This window comes from Ixodes scapularis, unplaced genomic scaffold, assembly GCF_016920785.2.
Source record: "Ixodes scapularis isolate PalLabHiFi unplaced genomic scaffold, ASM1692078v2 ptg003039l_1__unscaffolded, whole genome shotgun sequence".
Classification (NCBI taxonomy): domain Eukaryota; kingdom Metazoa; phylum Arthropoda; class Arachnida; order Ixodida; family Ixodidae; genus Ixodes; species Ixodes scapularis.
The window spans coordinates 345,971-365,917 of NW_024610291.1; the positions used below are offsets into that span (position 1 = coordinate 345,971).

At 48.9% G+C, this 19,947-nt stretch overlaps 2 protein-coding genes across 2 annotated transcripts; one reads left to right on the top strand and one right to left on the bottom strand.

Moving 5' to 3' along the window:
- Window positions 1–1,359: 1,359 nt before the first annotated feature.
- LOC115315839 (E3 SUMO-protein ligase PIAS3-like) lies at window positions 1,360–2,518 on the top strand. Its single transcript, XM_029975209.3, has one exon. The coding sequence runs from the start codon at window positions 1,360–1,362 to the stop codon at window positions 2,233–2,235; it is 876 nt and encodes a 291-aa protein (XP_029831069.2). The 3' UTR covers window positions 2,236–2,518.
- Window positions 2,519–6,442: 3,924 nt separating this feature from the next.
- LOC120844027 lies at window positions 6,443–7,930 on the bottom strand. The gene has a single exon (XM_040215586.2). The coding sequence runs from the start codon at window positions 7,928–7,930 to the stop codon at window positions 6,443–6,445; it is 1,488 nt and encodes a 495-aa protein (XP_040071520.2).
- Between the last annotated feature and the right edge of the window lie 12,017 nt (window positions 7,931–19,947).

Genomic DNA, 19,947 nt, shown 5'->3' on the forward strand with positions numbered 1-19,947 from the left:
ATCACTCGCGCAAAAACATGACGAACGCCGAACGCCGTGACATTGCGCTTTTGGTGCTGCTGGCACTAAAGTTCCTAGGTAAGAGCTACCTGCAAGTAGCGATATTCTTTGACTGCATGACGGTACAGATTTTAGGAAGCGAATAGCCAACCTGCAATGCTGTTTGGTTTGGCGTCATCTAGCGACTGAAGCAAGAAATATTGGGTACCCCTGGGAGTGGCGGCTGCATTGTTTAAACGTGAGCTATTACTCTGGTGGCGCCGCTGAGCCTAGTGTCTGAAGCAAGAAATACTGGGTATCCCAGGAAGCCGTGATCGCGTAACGTGCCAGTAGAACGGAAGCTACGGCCTTGGCGGGCCAATCGGAACGTGACTGCGTATCACCGGAGCGCGGCTCAACTTTGAAGAAGTATCAGACTTTTCGCTGCGTCATGCTCCAATATGTGTGCGTTGCGCTCGTATACGTCGCGCGTTTCGAAGCCTTCGGCACGCAGTGTGGGGCTTATCGTTCGCCGTTTGCCAAGTTACAACGAGACAGGGTATAACCGTGCGCTCTCGCCCTGCTGGCGCCGCCTGGCCGTTGCCGGTGCCTATAGCCGCGCACAGCAGAACAGAACTGAATGACGCCATTTTGTTCCAGCGGAACGTGCTTTGCCATTTATATTGGTTCTGGTTACTTGTGAAAAGAAGTATCAAAGGACTTTAATTAGGCCGCGTTGACTGCCAGCCACGTAGGCACTTTGCGCGGTCATGAATTTCTTTTGCCTGCGAAAAAGTGGTCACGGAACGGAAGTCAGATATCGCGAAACACCGAAACGCTGTCTTATCTTCCTTTCACATTGTTGAGTCAAGCCGATGCTTCGACCAGTCGTCCCTCCCACTTTCCATTTCACCCCTCACGCGCCCCTGCGTATCAGCTCGATTCTAAACTCGATTCAGCCTCCGTGGTCTTCCTTTCACAGTGGCAAAAATATGCTCTATCCTAACCGAAAATTAAGACAAGCAACAGACTGACAAGAAAAGCCTCAACTGCATCAACTATTTTTGTGCTATGTTTTGTAGCAAGTGTTCTGTAACGCTCCCTCTTTTTCTTTTTTCTCGTTTTTTTTTTCTGCGCGCGTGTGTGCGTGTGTATGTTCGTGTGGTCGTGTCAGGCCTGCGCTGCTACTCCCTACTCATTTCTTTCCTATTTTAATCATTATGTTTTTAGGTCTTAGATCATATCACTTCCAAGGTTTGGAGTAGCCGGCGTCATTTCAAGGCTGTGGAATTTTCCATAGCACCATCTATTCTACTTCTGTGCAGAGCACCAAACGACTTGACACCCGTGTTTACATCGCCGCTTCGGACCGCCCGCGGCATGCTTCCTCCGCAGCCATTCTACGCGCCAGTCTACAAGGTCCGTTGCTCTCAAGTTGGTAGCAGCGGCAGGCATTACAGCTGCAGACTCCTGCCGAAGCATCTGCACGCTAACCACGAAAGAAGACGGGTCCTCCTCGTCTTCAACGATTTCCCGGAGCCCGAGTGCAAGCACGACGAAATGACGGTAACCCTCAAGATCAACGATGCCAAGTTCTACGGCGTGCCTCTGAAGATGCTCCACATTACGGGTCATGTCTCTGCCACAGTGAACGACATCCGCATCAAGAGCTGCAGCGTACCTGACGGGTTGTGTGACGGGTACCTGACGGTTCACGTCGTCAACAAGACACCGGAGCACGAATTGGTTCGGTGGTGTGGGGACGATCATCTGAAGGGAATGGACAACGTGGCCTCTACACATGACTTAGTGAAGAAGGCGGTTGGGGATGAAAACACTGAGGACATAGTCGTGGACTTCATTACGCTGGCCCTCACCTGTCCCTTATCGAGGACTAGAATTAAGGTGCCGTGCCGCGGCCCCAGATGTTCCCACGTCCAGGCTTTCGACGCGATGGCCTACCTCGAAATGAACGAAAGCACCCTCCGGCCGTTGTGGCGCTGTCCAGTGTGCGATCAAAGTATCAAGGTAGAAGAGCTTAGGATCGACCTGTTTGCACTCGACCTTCTGGGTCGCATTGACTCTTCCTGCGGCGCCGTAAAACTTTTCCCGGGTGGCAGGTGGACGCCTGTAGTAAAACCTGTCGACGTTATCCTAATCGGCGATAGCCCTATAAAACCACCTGACGTCGACCGAAATCTTGACCTTTCGGTAATTGACCTGACATCGGACACTTCTTCGAATGAAGATGACTAAGTGGTATGGCAGATCCATCGTTCGTTTTATGTCCCTAAGAGCCTCCAAAACCTAAATATTTTAAAGAATGGTTTTTTCGCCTTTTTGTTTAAGGAGACCCTAAACGGCATCACTCAGTGATACCATCGTTTATGTATTTCTTGAGCGTTTTTTGAACTTGTATTTTTACGTTAGAATGTTTTGGTCTCTTTTTGTTTCAGCTACACAGAACGATTTTAGTTACAGTACGGTGCCTGCAACGCGCCTCCGACTTATGTGTTTACCGCGTCCCCAAAAAAGTGGTCCCTTGATTTTCACATGATAACGTCATATAAGTGTCATGCTGTCGCCGGCCGTGATCCCCGGCGTCGTAGCAGTGGTGCTGGATATGAACGATCGCTGTTGAGCGGCATGTCGCTCTCCAGCGCGACAGTCTACGGAAGGTTCGGCAGCCAGCAAATGAGGCGCCACGACGACAGCGACACTCACATTCGCTGGTGCTTTTCGCGAGAATTTCTACGACCAACCGCCAAGTTCCCGAGAGCATGACACTCCGGCTTTTGTGACGTCATTTGTTGCCACTTCGGGACCACTTTCGATGCATTGGAGGACTTTGACGCTAAACACACCACTCGGAGACGGGTTCCAGGCACCGTAGTTATAGTCGCTGACAAGATAAGAACGGCGGGGAGGTGTTTCAGATGTTGCCCCTTGAGCGCGACTTTCCCACCTTCGATAGCGCTTTGGCGTCTCGTAAGCTTGGAGCGTAAACGCTTATTCGAAGCACGACGGAAAGCAATGAGCGCATGACGGAGACCTTGTATCCAATAAATATACCCCTGCTGTTCTCGTTCTACAAGTGCTTACAGTGACGCTCGCTGACGATGATCATGAAGTACTATGTGGCGACTTTTTTGGCAGCCCATACCAATGAGTGTCCGACATTCCTGGTTGACTTTCTCCGTCAGACCGTAGCCTTGGAATAAAATGAGGCGCTACCGTAAATCGTCTAAGATTATGACGGGACCAAAAGGCACAAGCCTCGCATTGAGCGTAATAAGGTGCTGCGTGCTTGATACTGGCACGCTAATTACAAAGATTCCGCCTTTGCTCACACTAGGTCAAAGCACTGCGCGTGACCAGGAGCCAGATCCGCGTCAAGTGATATGCATGTGCTGTGCCAAGAGCATGCCTCACCGCAGCTGCTTGCTTCAGAGCCGCTTGCTGTATAAAAACATACGGAAGGACGCTTAAGTTTCGTCTTTAAGAGAGGAACGCGAAAGCTAAACGCATAAACACCCGCCCGTTCCCAAGTCGTGCAAGCGTACCTGCGAGGCGATTCCACTTTCGGCCCCCGCCGAGTACAGACGTGCGATGACAAGCTCCAACGGAGCGGCAACAACAGACTTTACTGGCCGCCGTATCCCTGCTAGTACTAAATCTGCTGATTATGCGATTGTTCTAGCTGCCTCCTGTGCCTAATGGATACATTGCGAATAATGCAGTATTTCTGCATTGCGAAAAACGAAACCGGCCCTATTGTATTGAAGACTTTAAAAAGGAACTAAGAAGATTGGCAGTCCTTCTAAACTTGGCGTCGGCAGGCGCCCATCAGATGATTCACGTATGGATACTCTGACTGCACTCACTAGCCGCGACGCAGCGTTTGGTGGGAGCAAAAAAGCGGCTGCGCGCAGGTGGGCGGTGCCTCATGTTTGACCCGGTCAACATAGTAGTGAAGGTCAAGCTCCACTGGGATCCTTACGATGTACCCAACTGCCAGGTACGTAGGGAACTGGAGCGCTTTGGTAAAGTTTCTGAGATCAGCAGAGACTACTTTTGTGAGAAAGGTTTCGAGCACCAGAATTGTCCGGATGGCACTCGAGGATGGAATCGCCGGGGACGACATCCCGCATAAAATTCGCGTCGAGGGCTGCAAGGTACTCGTTCTGGTGCCCGGTAGAGCCCCTCTTTGCCTTCGGTGTCAGCGCAAGGTACACGTCAGGAAAGAATGCCGTGTTCCCAGATGCCCGGAATGCCATCGTCAACCCAGGTAGCACAGCACGTCGAGATGACATCGAAATAAGGTCCCAGACGTCGGCGACATTGAGGTCCTTAATAGACCTTTTATCCACGTCAATGGTATGTCCATACGAGAGGTTCCGACAACGTCAAACGCGTGACGTCGTGACAACGTCATGAGTTTCACCTCGACGTCGTCAACATCAATCGACGTCTTGTCCGGGAAGTTTTTTGAACGTCTAGCACGAGACGTCCCTACAATTTCCTGAGATACACCTTGACGTCATCGACATTAATCGACGTCTGTTCTACATTTTCTTTAAGAAGTTATTTCAACGTCAAGTTTGACACTTCCGAACAATGTCCTGAGCAGCACCTTAACGTCATCGACATTAATCGACGTCAGTTCCACGTTTTCTTTCGGAAGTTCTTTGAACGTCAAGCACGAGACGTCCCAACAATATCCTGAGCAACACCTTGGCGTCATCGACATTTGTCAACGTCAGTTCTACGTTTTCTTTGGGAAGTTCTTTGAACGTCAAGCACGAAACGTCCCAACAATGTCCTGAGAAACACCTTGGCGTCATCGACATTAATCGACTCTGTTCTATATTTTCTTCGAGAAGTTATTTCAACGTCAAGTTTGAGACTTCTTAACAATGTCCTGAGCAACACCTTAACGTCATCGACATTAATCGACGTCAGTTCCACGTTTTCTTTGGGAAGTTCTTTGAACGTCAAGCACGAGACGTCCCAACAATGTCCTGAGCAACACCTTGGCATCATTGACATCAGTCGACGTTAGTTCTATGTTTCTTTGGGAAGTCTTTTCAACGTGAAGTACGAGACGTCCCAACAATGTCCTGAGCAACACCTTGGCGTCATCGACATTAATCGACGTCAGTTCTACGTTTTTTTTGGAAGTCAGTAAAGGTTCGTTCCTTGGTTGAATAGATGATGATTGCCCGGCGGTGTCTTGCGGGGCCAATCGTTTGATGAGCCTTGTTCGGTGGGTGATCAGAAGAGTGCGACAGATGCGGGAGGACTTCGTCTAAACTTTTTATTTAGACGTGACGGGCTATTGTACACAGTATATACCAAGCAAAGGGAATTCGCCGTCCTCCAAATTAGTCCAAGTCCAAGCCAGAAAGGGCTTCTCTCTCCCCTGTCACGGACTTCTGAAGACGCTGACCCCCTCACTCTAGGGCGAGGATCAACCAATCATTTCAAAGCTCTGCTGGAGCCACGTGATATCCAGCGTCCAATAGTTGGCAAGGGCGTCGATACACATTCGTTAACTTGCCAACGGACTACAGCCTACAGCTCCGTAACTTCGTCCGTGCATCCCGTTGCAGACATAGCGGCGCCTCTCCGGAACCCCCAGGTTGAAACCCAAGAAGCCCCGTAGAATGCGCAAGCCTCCAGATTCAAAATAAAAAACAACATCTCTTCCCGAGGGGTCATCCCGATGAGGGAGACACAGGAAGACGCTCTCCAGGGAGCCGCGTCGGCAGAAAGGCCCACGCGGTCCCCCGTTAGAAAAGCAAAACTACACAAAACGACCGGGGAGGGAGCATCATACACGCCGCCGGACAAGACGACCGTCGCCCGGCCGATCGAGAAACCAGCCGTCTTTTCCAGAACCCTTACACCTTCCCCCCAAGACTGTTTCTGGTCCTTCTTGGACCTGCTAAACAGTTAATCTAAACACACGCAAAAGAAATAAAACTAGATAACACTAATGTGAAGTTCTTCAGAACCGACTCAAAGCGCGCAAACATAATCGTAAGCTGACAATAAAACAAAACGCATAAAAAGCAACAGATTCTACTTTAACAAACCGGAATGCCCCAGTGCAAACATAAAAAGGGGCCAAAACGCGTGCGTGACATTCCAAAGGCTGTAAAACAACACACACACAAAGAGAAAAACAGCGTTACATTAGCATTGAACGTATTCACAACAGCAACGAGAAGAACGTCCTTTTGGGTACTCAAGTTCGACTCGCCAATTCACTTCACAGCCCCACAGCGCCCTGCGGCTCGGGTGAGGGGAACATTCACGTCTAACCGAGGCGGCATGGCATGATCACTCAGTCGACTCCCAACATAAATTGTTGAGCCCACACTACGCATCAGTATTTCCGTTACTGGTTCCCCTCCCATGCTGGGCTGTTACATTGTAGCGCTGAAGGGCCGAGGCCTACCTAGCCAACCCCACAAGTCAGTGCTTCGCTGTCTTCATCTCTTCCGACGTTCTGTTCTTCAACTTCACAAGGATAGGCCGCTGTACCTCCCTGTTGCACCTGGACCTTACCGCTCCTAGCTTTCAACAGTTCCCAATCTTCCCAGGCAAGCAAACAGTTCACCCCTTCCGCCAGCTGATTGGTGAGCGCGCACACTAAGTCGGCTTTAGTTGGATTTTCTACCGCCCCTGGACAGCTCAACCTTATTGGAAGTGTTGCAAGATTGGCATCAATGGCGTGGCCAAAAGCGGACACTAGCTTCACTGTGCCCGACGGTTCCCTCCAAGCTTGAGGTAGCAGGCTCTCCCGTACTACCGTCATTTCGGTACCCGTGTCGAGCACTTCTTCGGTGTGTACGTCGCCGCACTCCAGTTGAACCAATTGTAGCTTCGAGCGGCCCGTCTCCGAAATCGACCGCCTCACCTCAACCCGAGCGGTTAACACTCTGTCTGTCTGCCCTTTCGGTTCAGGGACATTTGCCAGCCCCTGAGGCACCTCACTACCCGAAGCGCGAGTGCAGTGCTTGGCAATGTGTCCCTGCTCATGACATACATGACACCTTACAGCTGCTCGACCCGAGTTCACGGGACCTTTGAACCCTGGCGAGCGCCCCGTCCCTGACTGTTCTGTTGGAACGTACACCTGTTTTGTGGCGCTCCCTTTCCCTTTTGCCTGCTCATAAGTCTGTAACACCCTCGCCACCTCGACCGGTTTTAACCAAGTCTCTCCCTCGCGAAGGCGAACATACTCCAGACCATCGGTACTCAGGCTCGCCTTAATCCGATCAGCAACCATGAGCTCCGGTACTGTCTCCTGCGTGTCCGCACCTCTCACCTGAAGGTAATACGTGAAGTAGGTTCGGACACGGGAGGCGAACTGAGCCCATGTTTCATCTTTTCTTTTGGCTGCACTGTCGAACCTGTCTAGGTACTCAGCTGGCGTGAGTTTCAGTTCGCTCAGCACCGCCCGTTTTACCGACTCGTAATCTAAACAATCGTCTTGCCCTAGACTGCGCAGCAGGTAGCGGACACGCTCCGTTAGCACCGGCATAATCAAATGTACTCGACCACTATCCGGCACCTGGTACGTGGTAAACAATTTTTCCACCTCATCAAACCATAGAGGAACGTCCGCGTTACATGGCAGGCTGTACCCTTTCAAAACTTTTGCGCATTGCGCAACCGGGTCTAAGCCTGCGTGCCGTTGGTCGTCTGTTTCCGACCCAGAGGAGGAAGGTCGACCACTTTCTTTTCCTAGCTGTGCCATGCGCAACGCGATCCGCTCTTCGGACTCAATCTGAAGTTGCGCTTTCCGCAACTCAAATTCTAGTTCGAGCCTTCGAATTGTGACCGCCTCCGATTCCTTTTCTGTCGCACCCTGTGGCGCCTCCTGCCCCTGACCAGAGGCTCCTGTCCCCTGCGAGTTCTCTCCATTTAACCCGTTCTCCATGTCGGCCAACATCTGACGCGTCAAAACCATAAGTCCCGCCAACTACCAGCCATGCCAACCTCGACTCGACGGAAGAAATCCCACTCACCCGGCGCAAACGTTGCTGCAGTTTGACGCCCAGAGCCCGGATATTGCGTCCTCAGTAGTCGTCCTTGGCCTCGGCGTCGGAACTCCTGACCCTTGAGGTCCCTGGTTTCAGCCACCGGTCGTTCAGCGTTGCTGTCCGATGACCCAGGTGGTTTTCTCTCCGTCGATGTGCCGCATGCGCCGCTTTCCACCGGAGAAGGCCGCTTCGGCAGTACCGCTCCCTGACGCTCAGCGCTGCTTGTCGACGGATTCCGTAGATCGCTCCGTTCAAGCACCTGGCCAGCCAGGAAGCTTCAGCTGGACCACCTCTGTCACTTTCTTGATCCTCCGATCTTCACCGAGGCTCGCTCATCGCTGTCGAGCTGCGCCAGTAAAGGTTCGTCCCTTGGTTGAATAGATGATGATTGCCCGGCGGTGTCTTGCGGGGCCAATCGTTTGATGAGCCTTGTTCGGTGGGTGATCAGAAGAGTGCGACAGATGCGGGAGGACTTCGTCTAAACTTTTTATTTAGACGTGACGGGCTATTGTACACAGTATATACCAAGCAAAGGGAATTCGCCGTCCTCCAAATTAGTCCAAGTCCAAGCCAGAAAGGGCTTCTCTCTCCCCTGTCACGGACTTCTGAAGACGCTGACCCCCTCACTCTAGGGCGAGGATCAACCAATCATTTCAAAGCTCTGCTGGAGCCACGTGATATCCAGCGTCCAATAGTTGGCAAGGGCGTCGATACACATTCGTTAACTTGCCAACGGACTACAGCCTACAGCTCCGTAACTTCGTCCGTGCATCCCGTTGCAGACATAGCGGCGCCTCTCCGGAACCCCCAGGTTGAAACCCAAGAAGCCCCGTAGAATGCGCAAGCCTCCAGATTCAAAATAAAAAACAACATCTCTTCCCGAGGGGTCATCCCGATGAGGGAGACACAGGAAGACGCTCTCCAGGGGGCCGCGTCGGCAGAAAGGCCCACGCGGTCCCCCGTTAGAAAAGCAAAACTACACAAAACGACCGGGGAGGGAGCATCATACACGCCGCCGGACAAGACGACCGTCGCCCGGCCGATCGAGAAACCAACCGTCTTTTCCAGAACCCTTACAAAGTCTTTTGAACGTCAAGCACGAGATGTCTCAACAATCTCCTGAGCTACACGTTGACGTCATCGATATTAAGTGACGTCTGTTCTTCGTTTGCACGAGGAATTATTTCAACGTCTAGTATGATACACCCTGACAACGTCCGCGCTTTACCTTGATGTCTTCGGCATCCACGACCTCTATTCAACGTCCAGGGCAGTTTTTGGGACGTAAAGCACGAAACGTCTCAACAAGGGATGGGGGCTATTCCAAGAGACAATTCAAATAATGTATTAAGTACGAGTAATATTTGCTCCCACTCTCCGTGTTTATGCGACAAATGATATCAGTCACCGGCCAAGTCGGATTCAAAGATAAGACTGCCATATATGCAGTGCGAACTCAGCGTACGCAGAGAGGGGTGGGGTTCCGGTGTCGCTGCGTTGCAATTGTGTGGGGAGGTATTCTGCTTGTGTTCCGTGTATTATGTGTGTTCAGTGATGTATATATATCTACCATGTAGCATCCAAACGTTGGGGGAACTTAAAAACGAATTGACGCTTCTCCAACATTTTTTTCTTCCCGTTTTGAGTGCCATCTGGTTGAAGCTATATAATTACACGAGGGGAGAAAGTTCCCTTCATTGGGTGAAAAAATGTGGCAATTTTCCTCCGTTGGGAAGGAACGTTTTCTCAACGAGCAAAAATAGGTGGCAACCTTCCTCCCTTTTTAGGGAAGTAAGTTTCCTCCCCAGTTTGCAGGAAGAAATTTCCTCCCGTGATAGAGCAATATATGATACACGCGAGTTCCTCCTTTAAGGAAGGAAGTACTACTCCCTTTTCTTGGTGTGTAGACGATGTCCTAAAGGTGTCGAATATACGTTTGGATAAAACGTCTGCCTGACGTTCTATGACCTTTTTAAGGATATGCGGTGCTATCTTTACGTTTCTTGTATGTCGATTTAACGTCTCCAGTAGACGTATAGTACGTTTTAGACGTTTCTATACTTCAATATACGTTTCCTATTCAACCAGGCGTGCGAATAGTATTTATATTTGACGACCTGCGGCTTTTTCTTTATGGCGTGAAGTGATATTTCTACGTCTTTGAAACGTTGACATGACGTTATTAATTGACATCACTTTCAGACGGACGTTATGTCAGCGTTGATATAACGTTATCACATGACTTCCCGTTCAATTCAGACGTGCATTCGACGTTTTATGGTCGTTAAGTGGGACGTTTTGTCAACGTAAAATCAACCCTTTTCTAGACATTAATTAGCTTTTCCAAATTACGTCGAAGGGACCTGACGTCTAGATTTTTTACGTTCTTTCGACATGTGGTCACTGACGTCATCGACGTTCTTTCTACGTCTTTTTAACGTGTCCGTGTTGCCTGGGAAGGTATAGAGCACGGACTGTGTTCGCACCTTGGCAGCGATACCCCAAGAACGGACTGACGAAGATGCAAACGACTTTCAGATGAATAAGGCAGAAGCGGAAGACGCGACAGGAAGAGCCATGCCTCGGAATCCTAGTAGCAAAGAAGTAAGCGGAACCGCCCTCTCTGTGAAACAGGATGAGGCAGCAAGGGCTTCTCACCGCAGCCATCTAGAAAAAAAAAAAAAAGGCAGAAAAAAAAAAGAAAAAAAAAAGAAAGGAGCCGTAGAAACTCGCTCCGAGTGCTTTCTAACGCTTCAGTGCGCATACGTTCTGCGTCGAAACTACATTCTGTACAGAATGTTTCTTGTGTGAGCACAAACAACCTTTCACTCTTTACTGTCAAAGTAACAATGGTTGAGTCAATCCCGCCTTTCCGCTTTGCCACCTTTAAGGTAAGGGGAATAATCTTTAGGAAAAAAACAGTACCAGTTGCAAAGACTTCTTAATGATCAAGATATTGACATCCTACACCTCTAAGAAACATAAATAAAAAATTACAAGGTAATTGATCTTGATATAAGACCATTTTTGCTCAAATAAGCGATATGTGTCAATCGGCATGTCCGCAGGGCGCTTTTAATTTCTTTCAGAGAAAATTAATTTGACCAAACTGAGGAATTACGACTGACGACGCAGGTTGTTTTATTTTTTGTGATTTGGTTTTAAAAAAATGAGGGAGGCGTGGCGGGTGTTGTGCGTTTATACACCGAATCGAACTGATAAAGACGACTCGATCCTTTTTTCGACACTTCGAGCAACCTTTAAATTGTGTAAGACATGTTTATTAGGAGATTTTAATTGTGTGTGTAAAGTGCAGGATAGGGCTACAACAAATCGACTTTACGATAGAATCGCGAGTTTCTTGAAAACCTCGTTGGACGAGTATGAGTTGGAATATGTCGCGGAAACGCGAGCTTCGAGAAACTATCTGCGTTTTGCCCATTTCAATTGTCATCTCAAGCACGTTTAGACAGAATATATGTTTCCGCGGAACTTCGTACACATACAATAGCGTTTTGTGTCCAGCCGATCTTTTTCAGCGACCATTGCCTTGTAATGGTGACGGTGGGAAAGAAAAAAAAACCAGCGCGGAAGTTTAATCGGTAACTTTGGAAACTAAATGTCACACTACTCAAAGGCCAAATGTTTACATCAGGAGTAATCGACATTTTAAAGAAAGTAACTGCGAGTAAATGTGGAACTTGCGGGAAAAAATTCGTGTAAAAAATCAGGAAGTTAAAGTACTAGCGATAGAAGGTTCATCAATTTTATATTGTCACGAATGACAATCATTGAAACGAAATATATAAGAAGGAAACTAAACGTTTAATGGGGCGAACTTGTGCCCAAAACCAAATAGAAAGCTACCGTCGCAGGCGCCGATGGCGGCCTAACATCAGGATCGCGAGCGCTCGGGCGAGACTGACTCCGGACCGCCACGCGGAGCACCTTTTGTACCCGCGTGAGCTTCAGGAACATTCGGCGTGGAACGCTCGGCGCGTAGAACATTCGGAACTCGATCAGGTCGACAAGGTTCTCGAACTTATGAGAATGTCAAGTTGAAAGAATAAATAAGAGAGGAGTCCGCTCCCTGGAATCGAACCCGGTGCCTGCGCGTAGTAGCCAAGCGCGGTAACCATTCGGCCACGCGCTCGCTCGGCAACGTGCGCGTAATTACTCCCGTTTTAAAAGCGCATCGTCTCGATGCGATGTACCAGGAAACAAAACATCTAAACAAGCAAACATAATGGCCGGCACACTACGGAGGCTTGTAAAACACAGTCCTATCGAGCGTAGTACAAAAACGCAGTTCCTAGTCCTATCGAGCGTGTAGTACGGCTTGAGGCGTACGACGTGGACGACTTCCGGTCCGGGGGTCCGGTCCCGGGGGGGAGGAAGGAGGGGGCGGTCTGATGAAGTCCGTATTGCGTCGGGCATCAGCTCGTAGTTCAGATCCCCGAGTCGACGAAGAAATTTGAGGGTCCGAAGTGCAGTTTCAACAGCTTCTTGCTGAGGCCGTGGCAGCGAATCGGTGTGCACACCCACACTCTGTCTCCGGGCTGGAAGTGGACGCTCTGGCGACGAAGGCTGTAGCGGCCAGTGTCGACACATTGTTGGGCTTTAGTCCGGAGTCTGGCGAGCTGACGAACTTCTGCCCATTGAGCAACTACGTGGGCGTCGTCACTTCCGTCGACAGCTGGTTCGAGGGATAACTTCGCGTCCAGCATCGTCGTTACTTTGCGACCATGAAGCAGTTGAAAGGGTGTCACCCCGGTGGTCTCTTGCACGGCCGTGTTGTAGGCAAATGTGACGTACGGCAACACCTCGTCCCATGTCTTATGCTTCACGTCGACGTACATGGAGATCATGTTGGCGATGGTCTTGTTTAGTATCTCCGTCAGCCCGTTGGTCTGCGGGTGGTACTGCGTGGTGCGACGATGGCTGGCGTGGCTGAAATGAAGAATTTTTTGCGCCAGCTGGGACATGAACGACGATCCACGGTCTGTAACCAGAACTTCGGGAGCGCCGTGCCGGAGGACGAGGGACTTTGACTGACTAAATAAATCTTTATTTGCCCAGATGGAGGGTTAGGCGTTCGGTGTGAGCTGCCCCGCGAGGGGTCGCCTTCCCCGGTCGTCTTTCTCAGATGGCGGCTTCGATCCCCTCGATCTTGGTGGCGTCCTCGGCCCTTCGGACCACAGCTTCTTGGACCTCCTGTGAGGAGGCCTGGGAAAGAGCGTCCCAGTCGTCCTGACTGGTGCACTCAGAGATCATAGGATGCTTCGATCGGACGAGTCGTGCGCGCTACCACAGCATGTGCCGCAGGTTTGCTTTTGCTTGACAGAGCTAGCACTTAGGGTGGGGGGGATAGAGAGAGAGTAGCGGTCCGGGTACCACTTGTGGAGCGTGGAAGGGTTCGGGTAGGAATTCGTCTACAGGCATCGCCAAAGCACTGTCGATGCCATGTACGGTGCTGCGTGCGAGGGCGGGCAGCCAGTGCGATCGCCCGCGTAGTAGTCGAGGACGTCCCGGAAAAATTATCAGCCCGTCTCTCCCCGCCAACGACGTGATGAAGGGGTCCAGCGTTAGGCCAGCCCAGCCAATCAATCCTGGGGCTCCGCTGCGAGCCTCCTCGTTACCGGGAAGAGACGAGTGAGCTGGGGTTCAGATCAGCTTAAAGGGAGACGTCGCGGGGGCGTACCCGCGCAGAATTCTGGCTGCTTGTGGCAACAGCGACCCTTGGCAAACTGTCGGATGGCCCGTTGTGACTCGCTCACAACGAGGCGTGCCTTGTGCATTTGGAGAGCGAGGGCGATGGCCACCTCTTCTGCCGTTTCCGGATCCGCGGTGTCGATGCTGCAGCTCGCGACGAGAGACCACCTGGCGTCGATTACAACAGAGACCATCTTGCTGGTGCCGTAGTCAGCCGTATCTACGTAGTAGGCGTCACCTTCCTTGCTGATGAGGAAGCGTAGAGCCCGAACTCGCGCACTCCTGTGTCCCTCGTGGTGTATCGCGGGCATGTGCTTCGGGATGGGCTGGATCAGGAATGCGGTCTGGACCTGCATGCAGTCGCTTGAAGTACACTAAACTTGTCCGTCTGACAGGGGTATAAGTTCGGGCTGTATAAACATACGCATACCAATTTATTTTACTTCGATCATTAAGAGACATTGAAAAATATAGATAATTTTATCTACTGCAGTTCCATTTGCAGATTCCAGGCTTTCACTACCCAGACAAACTCGCTGCATATACTCTTTAATGACAAAAATAACAATTGCTACTGTTACACGTTTGCTTGCGGACAAAGTGTATATGTGACATGCTTGAACAAACGGAAGCATGCCACACGAACCATTGAAAACTTCCAGCGTTCGAAACATGCATTGTTCGAAACGTTATGGCGCGAACAAGTGATCGACATTATTTTTTTCTGTTGGAACCGAAAGGCTGTCATAAAAACTAGAAGTGTGGGATAAGGCGCGCTCATCAGGTGCACTGTTGAACTCGGCACTCATCTAGGTCGTAAAATTGAAAAACAAAAAAAGATCGCGGTACACCTAAGCACTTCTTATGAGTTGTGAATGCGAAAGCATGTACATCAATCTTGCTGTAGATGGTTGAGCGTGTTGGTTTCTAAGCTACGATAAGGAAAGAGGAACATTGAAGACAAACAGACAATACAGTCTTTCGACTTCCGCTGTTGGCGCGCTGACTGGCTTTTACTGGAGTTCCTGTAAGGCTCCCTACGGGAGCCAGAGTTGCGCGTTCATCCCCGTAGGGCCGTCTTTCCTGCACGGCATGTTGATCCTGCTCCTCACGTGACTGAATTCGGCGAATAGCGGCGCCGCGCGTTTGAGGCGCGCGGCGCGTTCAAAACCAGGGGTACGTACGGCGGGGCGCGTGCAACGTCTACTTTCCTGTGCGACACTTGATCCGGCTCCTCACGTAATCGTATCTCCGCGAATAGCGGCGCGGCGGCAGGTAGGAAACAGACGCGGAACTCAGGCGCTAGCGCTGACGCGTCGATTAAGCGCGAAACACATGTACGACGAAACCGTCCGATCCGACGTCCGACCGCGCAATACGACGGTCGGAGGCGAGGGTTTTCAACGCTCTCCGATGCTACGAAAACCCTCGCCTCCGACCGTCGTATTGCCCGGTCGGACGTCGGATCGGACGGTTTCGTCGTACATGTGTTTCGCGCTTTAGGGTGCCTCAATGTGCGTCTGTCATGACACGGCCACCATAGAGTAATATACACAAGGTAAAGAGCGGACACTGCCATAGGCCCCAGCGGCCCACATAGACCAGTGACAGGTAGCGCTCCTAGCGGGCGGTATTAAGTATAATCTGATTCCGTTTCCGGTCAAGTTAGTTTCGGTTTCGGTTTGGGCGTTTTTCCTCCGGTTCTCCAATACCCTTCTCTCTCTCTTTCCTCCCCGCCTCGCTCATCTCTCGGGAGCACCTTGATTCCGTAAGCCGCTGTTTTTTTTTTTTTTTTTATACTGACACACTTTTGCTTTATTTTTTACGATAGAGTCCCTGCAAAATGTGTCAAACAATATTTCAACTTGCTTCACAAAGCAGAAGTATATATATTTCTTGTTCTTTTTATATTGTAAAGCATTGAAGTTACACAATCACCGCATAGACTCCTGGCTGGTGGAACATTTTGGGGTCAACAACAGTAAGTGGTTGGAACACATTTTATTGGACCACATTCATGTACACATGATTTACTTCAGAAGCTCTGTATGTTTTATACGAAAGAGATCGATACTCACAAAAATAAATGAATATGAAGGACATCGGCATTCGTACACTTCGTAATAGATTCTTAGCGGAACAAGTTAACAAACCCTTTCCACGGAGAGCATGCTGCATGATACATTCACTTTCACGCCGACTCGGGTACGGGAAGTAAGTGCAAAAATAAATAAGACATCGCTATCATTACCAGTCATAAGAGTATAATAACAGTGCGAAGCACACGCCGGATAGTACAAATTCCCGATTTCCGGCAAATATAAAAAAAAACATCAATTTGCATAGCCTCAAACTCACTGCGGGCGAGCCATTACCAAACAATGAGAACTCTATTTGAAATCTGAAAAGATTCAACGTCCCTAAATATTCCCCGAAATTGTCCAGAAAAGAAATATGGCTTCAGAAAAAAGCGGCTAAAAAACTATGGACAGTGGATACAAAAGTGGATACATTTTCTTTCAGATATTGTTAGCCTCTATACACTATTTTCTATCCAATGTTTTCAGAAAGTGGAAAATATTTTTGTTAGGGAGCCGTGATACACATTCGCTGGAAAAAGGGGGAAACAAATATTTGGAGAGCAAGCTGCACCGCCCACTTAATCACTTTTTGTTTTTGGTTTGGCAACCGCCTCTGTTAATACGCTATTAATAGTTAAACCTGTCTCGTTCTTACTAGCCACTGAAGAGTGCAACCGAACTTTGTCCGAATTCCGGTTAAGAAATCAAACATGTCAACACAAGCGTATTCTGCAAAACAATTTTAAAAACCCTTTGTGGTACTCCTCTGGGCAAAGGCGAAAACCACCCAGACCTTAAAGTGTGCTATACAAGGCGGCACACACTCCTCGAACATCTGTCACACTCTCTATTATGGGAAGAAAGTGATTTTCTAGTTGCTGAATGAAATGAAAGGCAGGCTGTGATATTACTACTAAGTTCCCGAAGAATTTTCCAGGCACGTGGTATGCTTTAGGAACAAGACAGTACTGGTGAGGCCTGGTCAAGTTATTAGACCCATCCGATAGTAGCTGAGAACAGCCACAGCTGTAAGTTGTCTGTTCAAGCAAAAGCTTGATCAAATAGCCCCAAACGTAATAAAAACGTGGACGAGTCATCAATTATGTTAGACCTGATGTCTGATGCCAGCTCAGAAATATCCTCTAGTGGCGGGAAGTTATCAGTTCGAAGACATTCCGCAATGTCTGAAATTAAACTTTCATGGTGCGAAGATATTTGCAACTCCTTTAGGAGGTCAGCCTTGTCATCTTCTACGTTTTCATTGTCTGACAGATTGAACAGTTTCTTTATTCAGAGGTGTTTTAGTCCATGAGGTGAACTGATGCACATTTGGGTTTGTGTTGCAGCCCAGCATTTGTCGTATCTAGCTCCAAAAATGTTCTCAAGTGTGTCTTGCTGCAAGCGTCGTGTAAGTAAGAACTTAAAGTCATGGCTGCTTGAAAGCTCATCCCAGAGCATGAGGACACTTTTTATAGTAACTTGCCGCCCAGTGATGGCTTATGGCTGCCTCCTACTTTGGAACTGCCATGCTGAAATCCATCCGAGTTACTGGTGGAGAAAATCAAGTATTTGAGATTCTCCCTTCAGAATGGCATGACGCAACTTCTGCCCTGTCCTCTTGAATTTTTCAGCTATTTTGACAATCAAAAAGTATGTCCATCCTATCACAGAAATAGGCTGTAGCCATGGATGCCTCAGGAAGTCCCTTTGCATAAACAAGAGATATGATGACATGAAAGTTTGAGGCACTCAGTACCTGTGGGGCAAATTTTCTTCCATGTTACAGAAAGGTTTTTGAATAAATGTGTCTCTCAGTAAGTTTCGGAGTCAATTGCAAGCTAATCTCATGGATAGAACAATGAAGTTCAACAATAGAAGACCGCTCAATGACCTCATTTCCAATGCAAAGTTTGTGGCCTTGGAGAGTGCTCTTGGTTGTTTTGGGAAGATGCGGAACACCAAAGACAAAGTAAACGTGTTCGTTGTCAACTTCAAAAAATGGCTTATCACCAGACACACCAAGCTTACGTTTGAAGCCCCCTAACCACAGACCACAGCCTTTACTGTGAAGCCAACAGTCTTAAAGGGGCGATGCACTGATATTTGTATTTTGCGCAAATACCGCTTAGAACGAATCCCTGACGTTAATGATCCGTAAAATATACCCGTTCATTTTCACCACACGCAATCGAAGGCGCAGAAAAAAAAAAAAAAAAAAAAAAAAAAAAAAAACGAGCAGAGTTCACCCCCTCAACTCGCAGCCAGAAGAAGCGGCCCCGTGATCTGGAGCCGATTACATGCCGCCAATGTTGATCATAGTCATGCGCTGGGGTTGGCAAGGCACAGGACACCCGCTGAGTTCCAGACATTGTTATGGTTCGGCTGTTGTCGTCATTGCAGCGATTTACAGAGGACACTACCCGAATGTTTCTTGAGCTATCGATTATCACGAGCCCAAATCGAGTGTCCACGCCATGCTCGGGTCCAATCTATGAGCCGTATTCAAATATCGTCACCGTGCGGTACTGCTACCGTGCAGCTACGTCATCAGGTTTTTCGAAGGAGAGATTGAATAAAAACACTGGGTTTTGTCCTCGAAATTACAGCGCAACAGAGGAGTTTCTTGGTCAGTGGCGTTGCGTGCGAGTGTCCTTGAGTCCCACTAGTGCCAGTAAGCTCGTGTAAAGTGAAAAACATTCCAATTGAATATCATTACACTGCCCCTTTAAGCTCCCGAATGAGAGAAATGAGGAGACTGCGTTAAACAGAAGACGTTGTTGGAGTGTGCACAACAGTGTGTGCAAACGCACCTGGAAATTTCAGACAGCATAACAACCAAGGCTCTATCTGCAATGTTAGAGGTTCGTTCAACACCGTCATATATAAACCCATGGACAATGTCGTGTGCAAGGTCGTAAGTTAAATTCTTTTTTTAAAACAATCTCATCGAAAATCAACATGCACACACGTTTCAAGTGCAGCCAGACAGCCCGGCAGAAACAACAGCGCGAGAAGCTCGAACCGATGGGCTCCACGAATTCACGCCGAGCATGCGAGCACGCGGGCGGTCATGCGTCACCTTGATTGATGCAAAGTGGACCGAACATGATGCAGCAGAAAGCACAGATGGACGGCACGCACGGCACACACGAACGACGCAGGGACGAGCAGAGGCCATGCAGAATGATGTAGAGGCGAAGGCGTGCAGGCAGGCAGGCCATGGCAGGCGCCATTCATCACGTGGTTTTTGTGACGTATTTGATTTAATCTATTTAGTCGTTTTAAGTACATTGAACAATTTTAAAGCATTGCCATTTAAAAAATAAATACTTTTCACAGGAAGAGTTTTAATTAATTTTAACCAAATTGTAAAAAAGCGCCACGTAGCGGAGGGTATGAAACGCACTATCTGGGCGATCTGGGCCGCGAATCGGCTCCTGTGTCCTCTCTTTACGTTTACTATATTACTCTATGCGGCCACTCGATTGACGTGGCGAGAATGTATGAAGGCTCTCTAGCGTCATACTTGGGTAGTAATTCAATTACAGTAATTAAATTACTGTAATTTAATTACTTTTCCTAGTAATTTGTAATTGTAATAATTACTTTTGGTTGAAAGGAATTGTAATTGTAATTTAATTACTTTCTAGCATCAGTAATTGCTAAATTTTAGGCACAATTACAAATACTTTTGCAAGATTTTGCGGCGGTGGCGCTTTTCCCCCCTGGCCACGGCGACGAGAGCACAACCGAAGCAATAAAGGGAGAGTCTCCCAACCTGCTCAGAAAAATTGAAAAGAGGGATCGGATAGAACGGAATGAAGGATTTTGTAGACTGCAAAACGATTTAATGAAGCATTTGAGAAATAATTTGATAAATGAGGGCTTCATTCGCGTCCGTTTTCGTTCCTGTCGTAGTTGAATCTGACTCTTCGTCTCGTTCGCTTCCTGTTGCTCCTGTTTCTAGGGGTCTTTCTTATTTCTCATTCCCACACGGGGGCATGGGGGTCGAAGTCGAGCTGGTTGGCTCCGATCACATCATCCGGTCGAGGCGGGGAGGTTCGAGGTTTTCCTTACGCGTCTTCGCCGCTAGCATATTCGCTTACATATTTCAGTCAAGT

Bases quoted from the DNA above. Each gene is read 5' to 3' on its own strand.
- LOC120844027 (XM_040215586.2), bottom strand. From the start codon at position 7,930: ATGGAGAACGGGTTAAATGGAGAGAACTCGCAGGGGACAGGAGCCTCT.
- LOC115315839 (XM_029975209.3), top strand. From the start codon at position 1,360: ATGCTTCCTCCGCAGCCATTCTACGCGCCAGTCTACAAGGTCCGTTGC.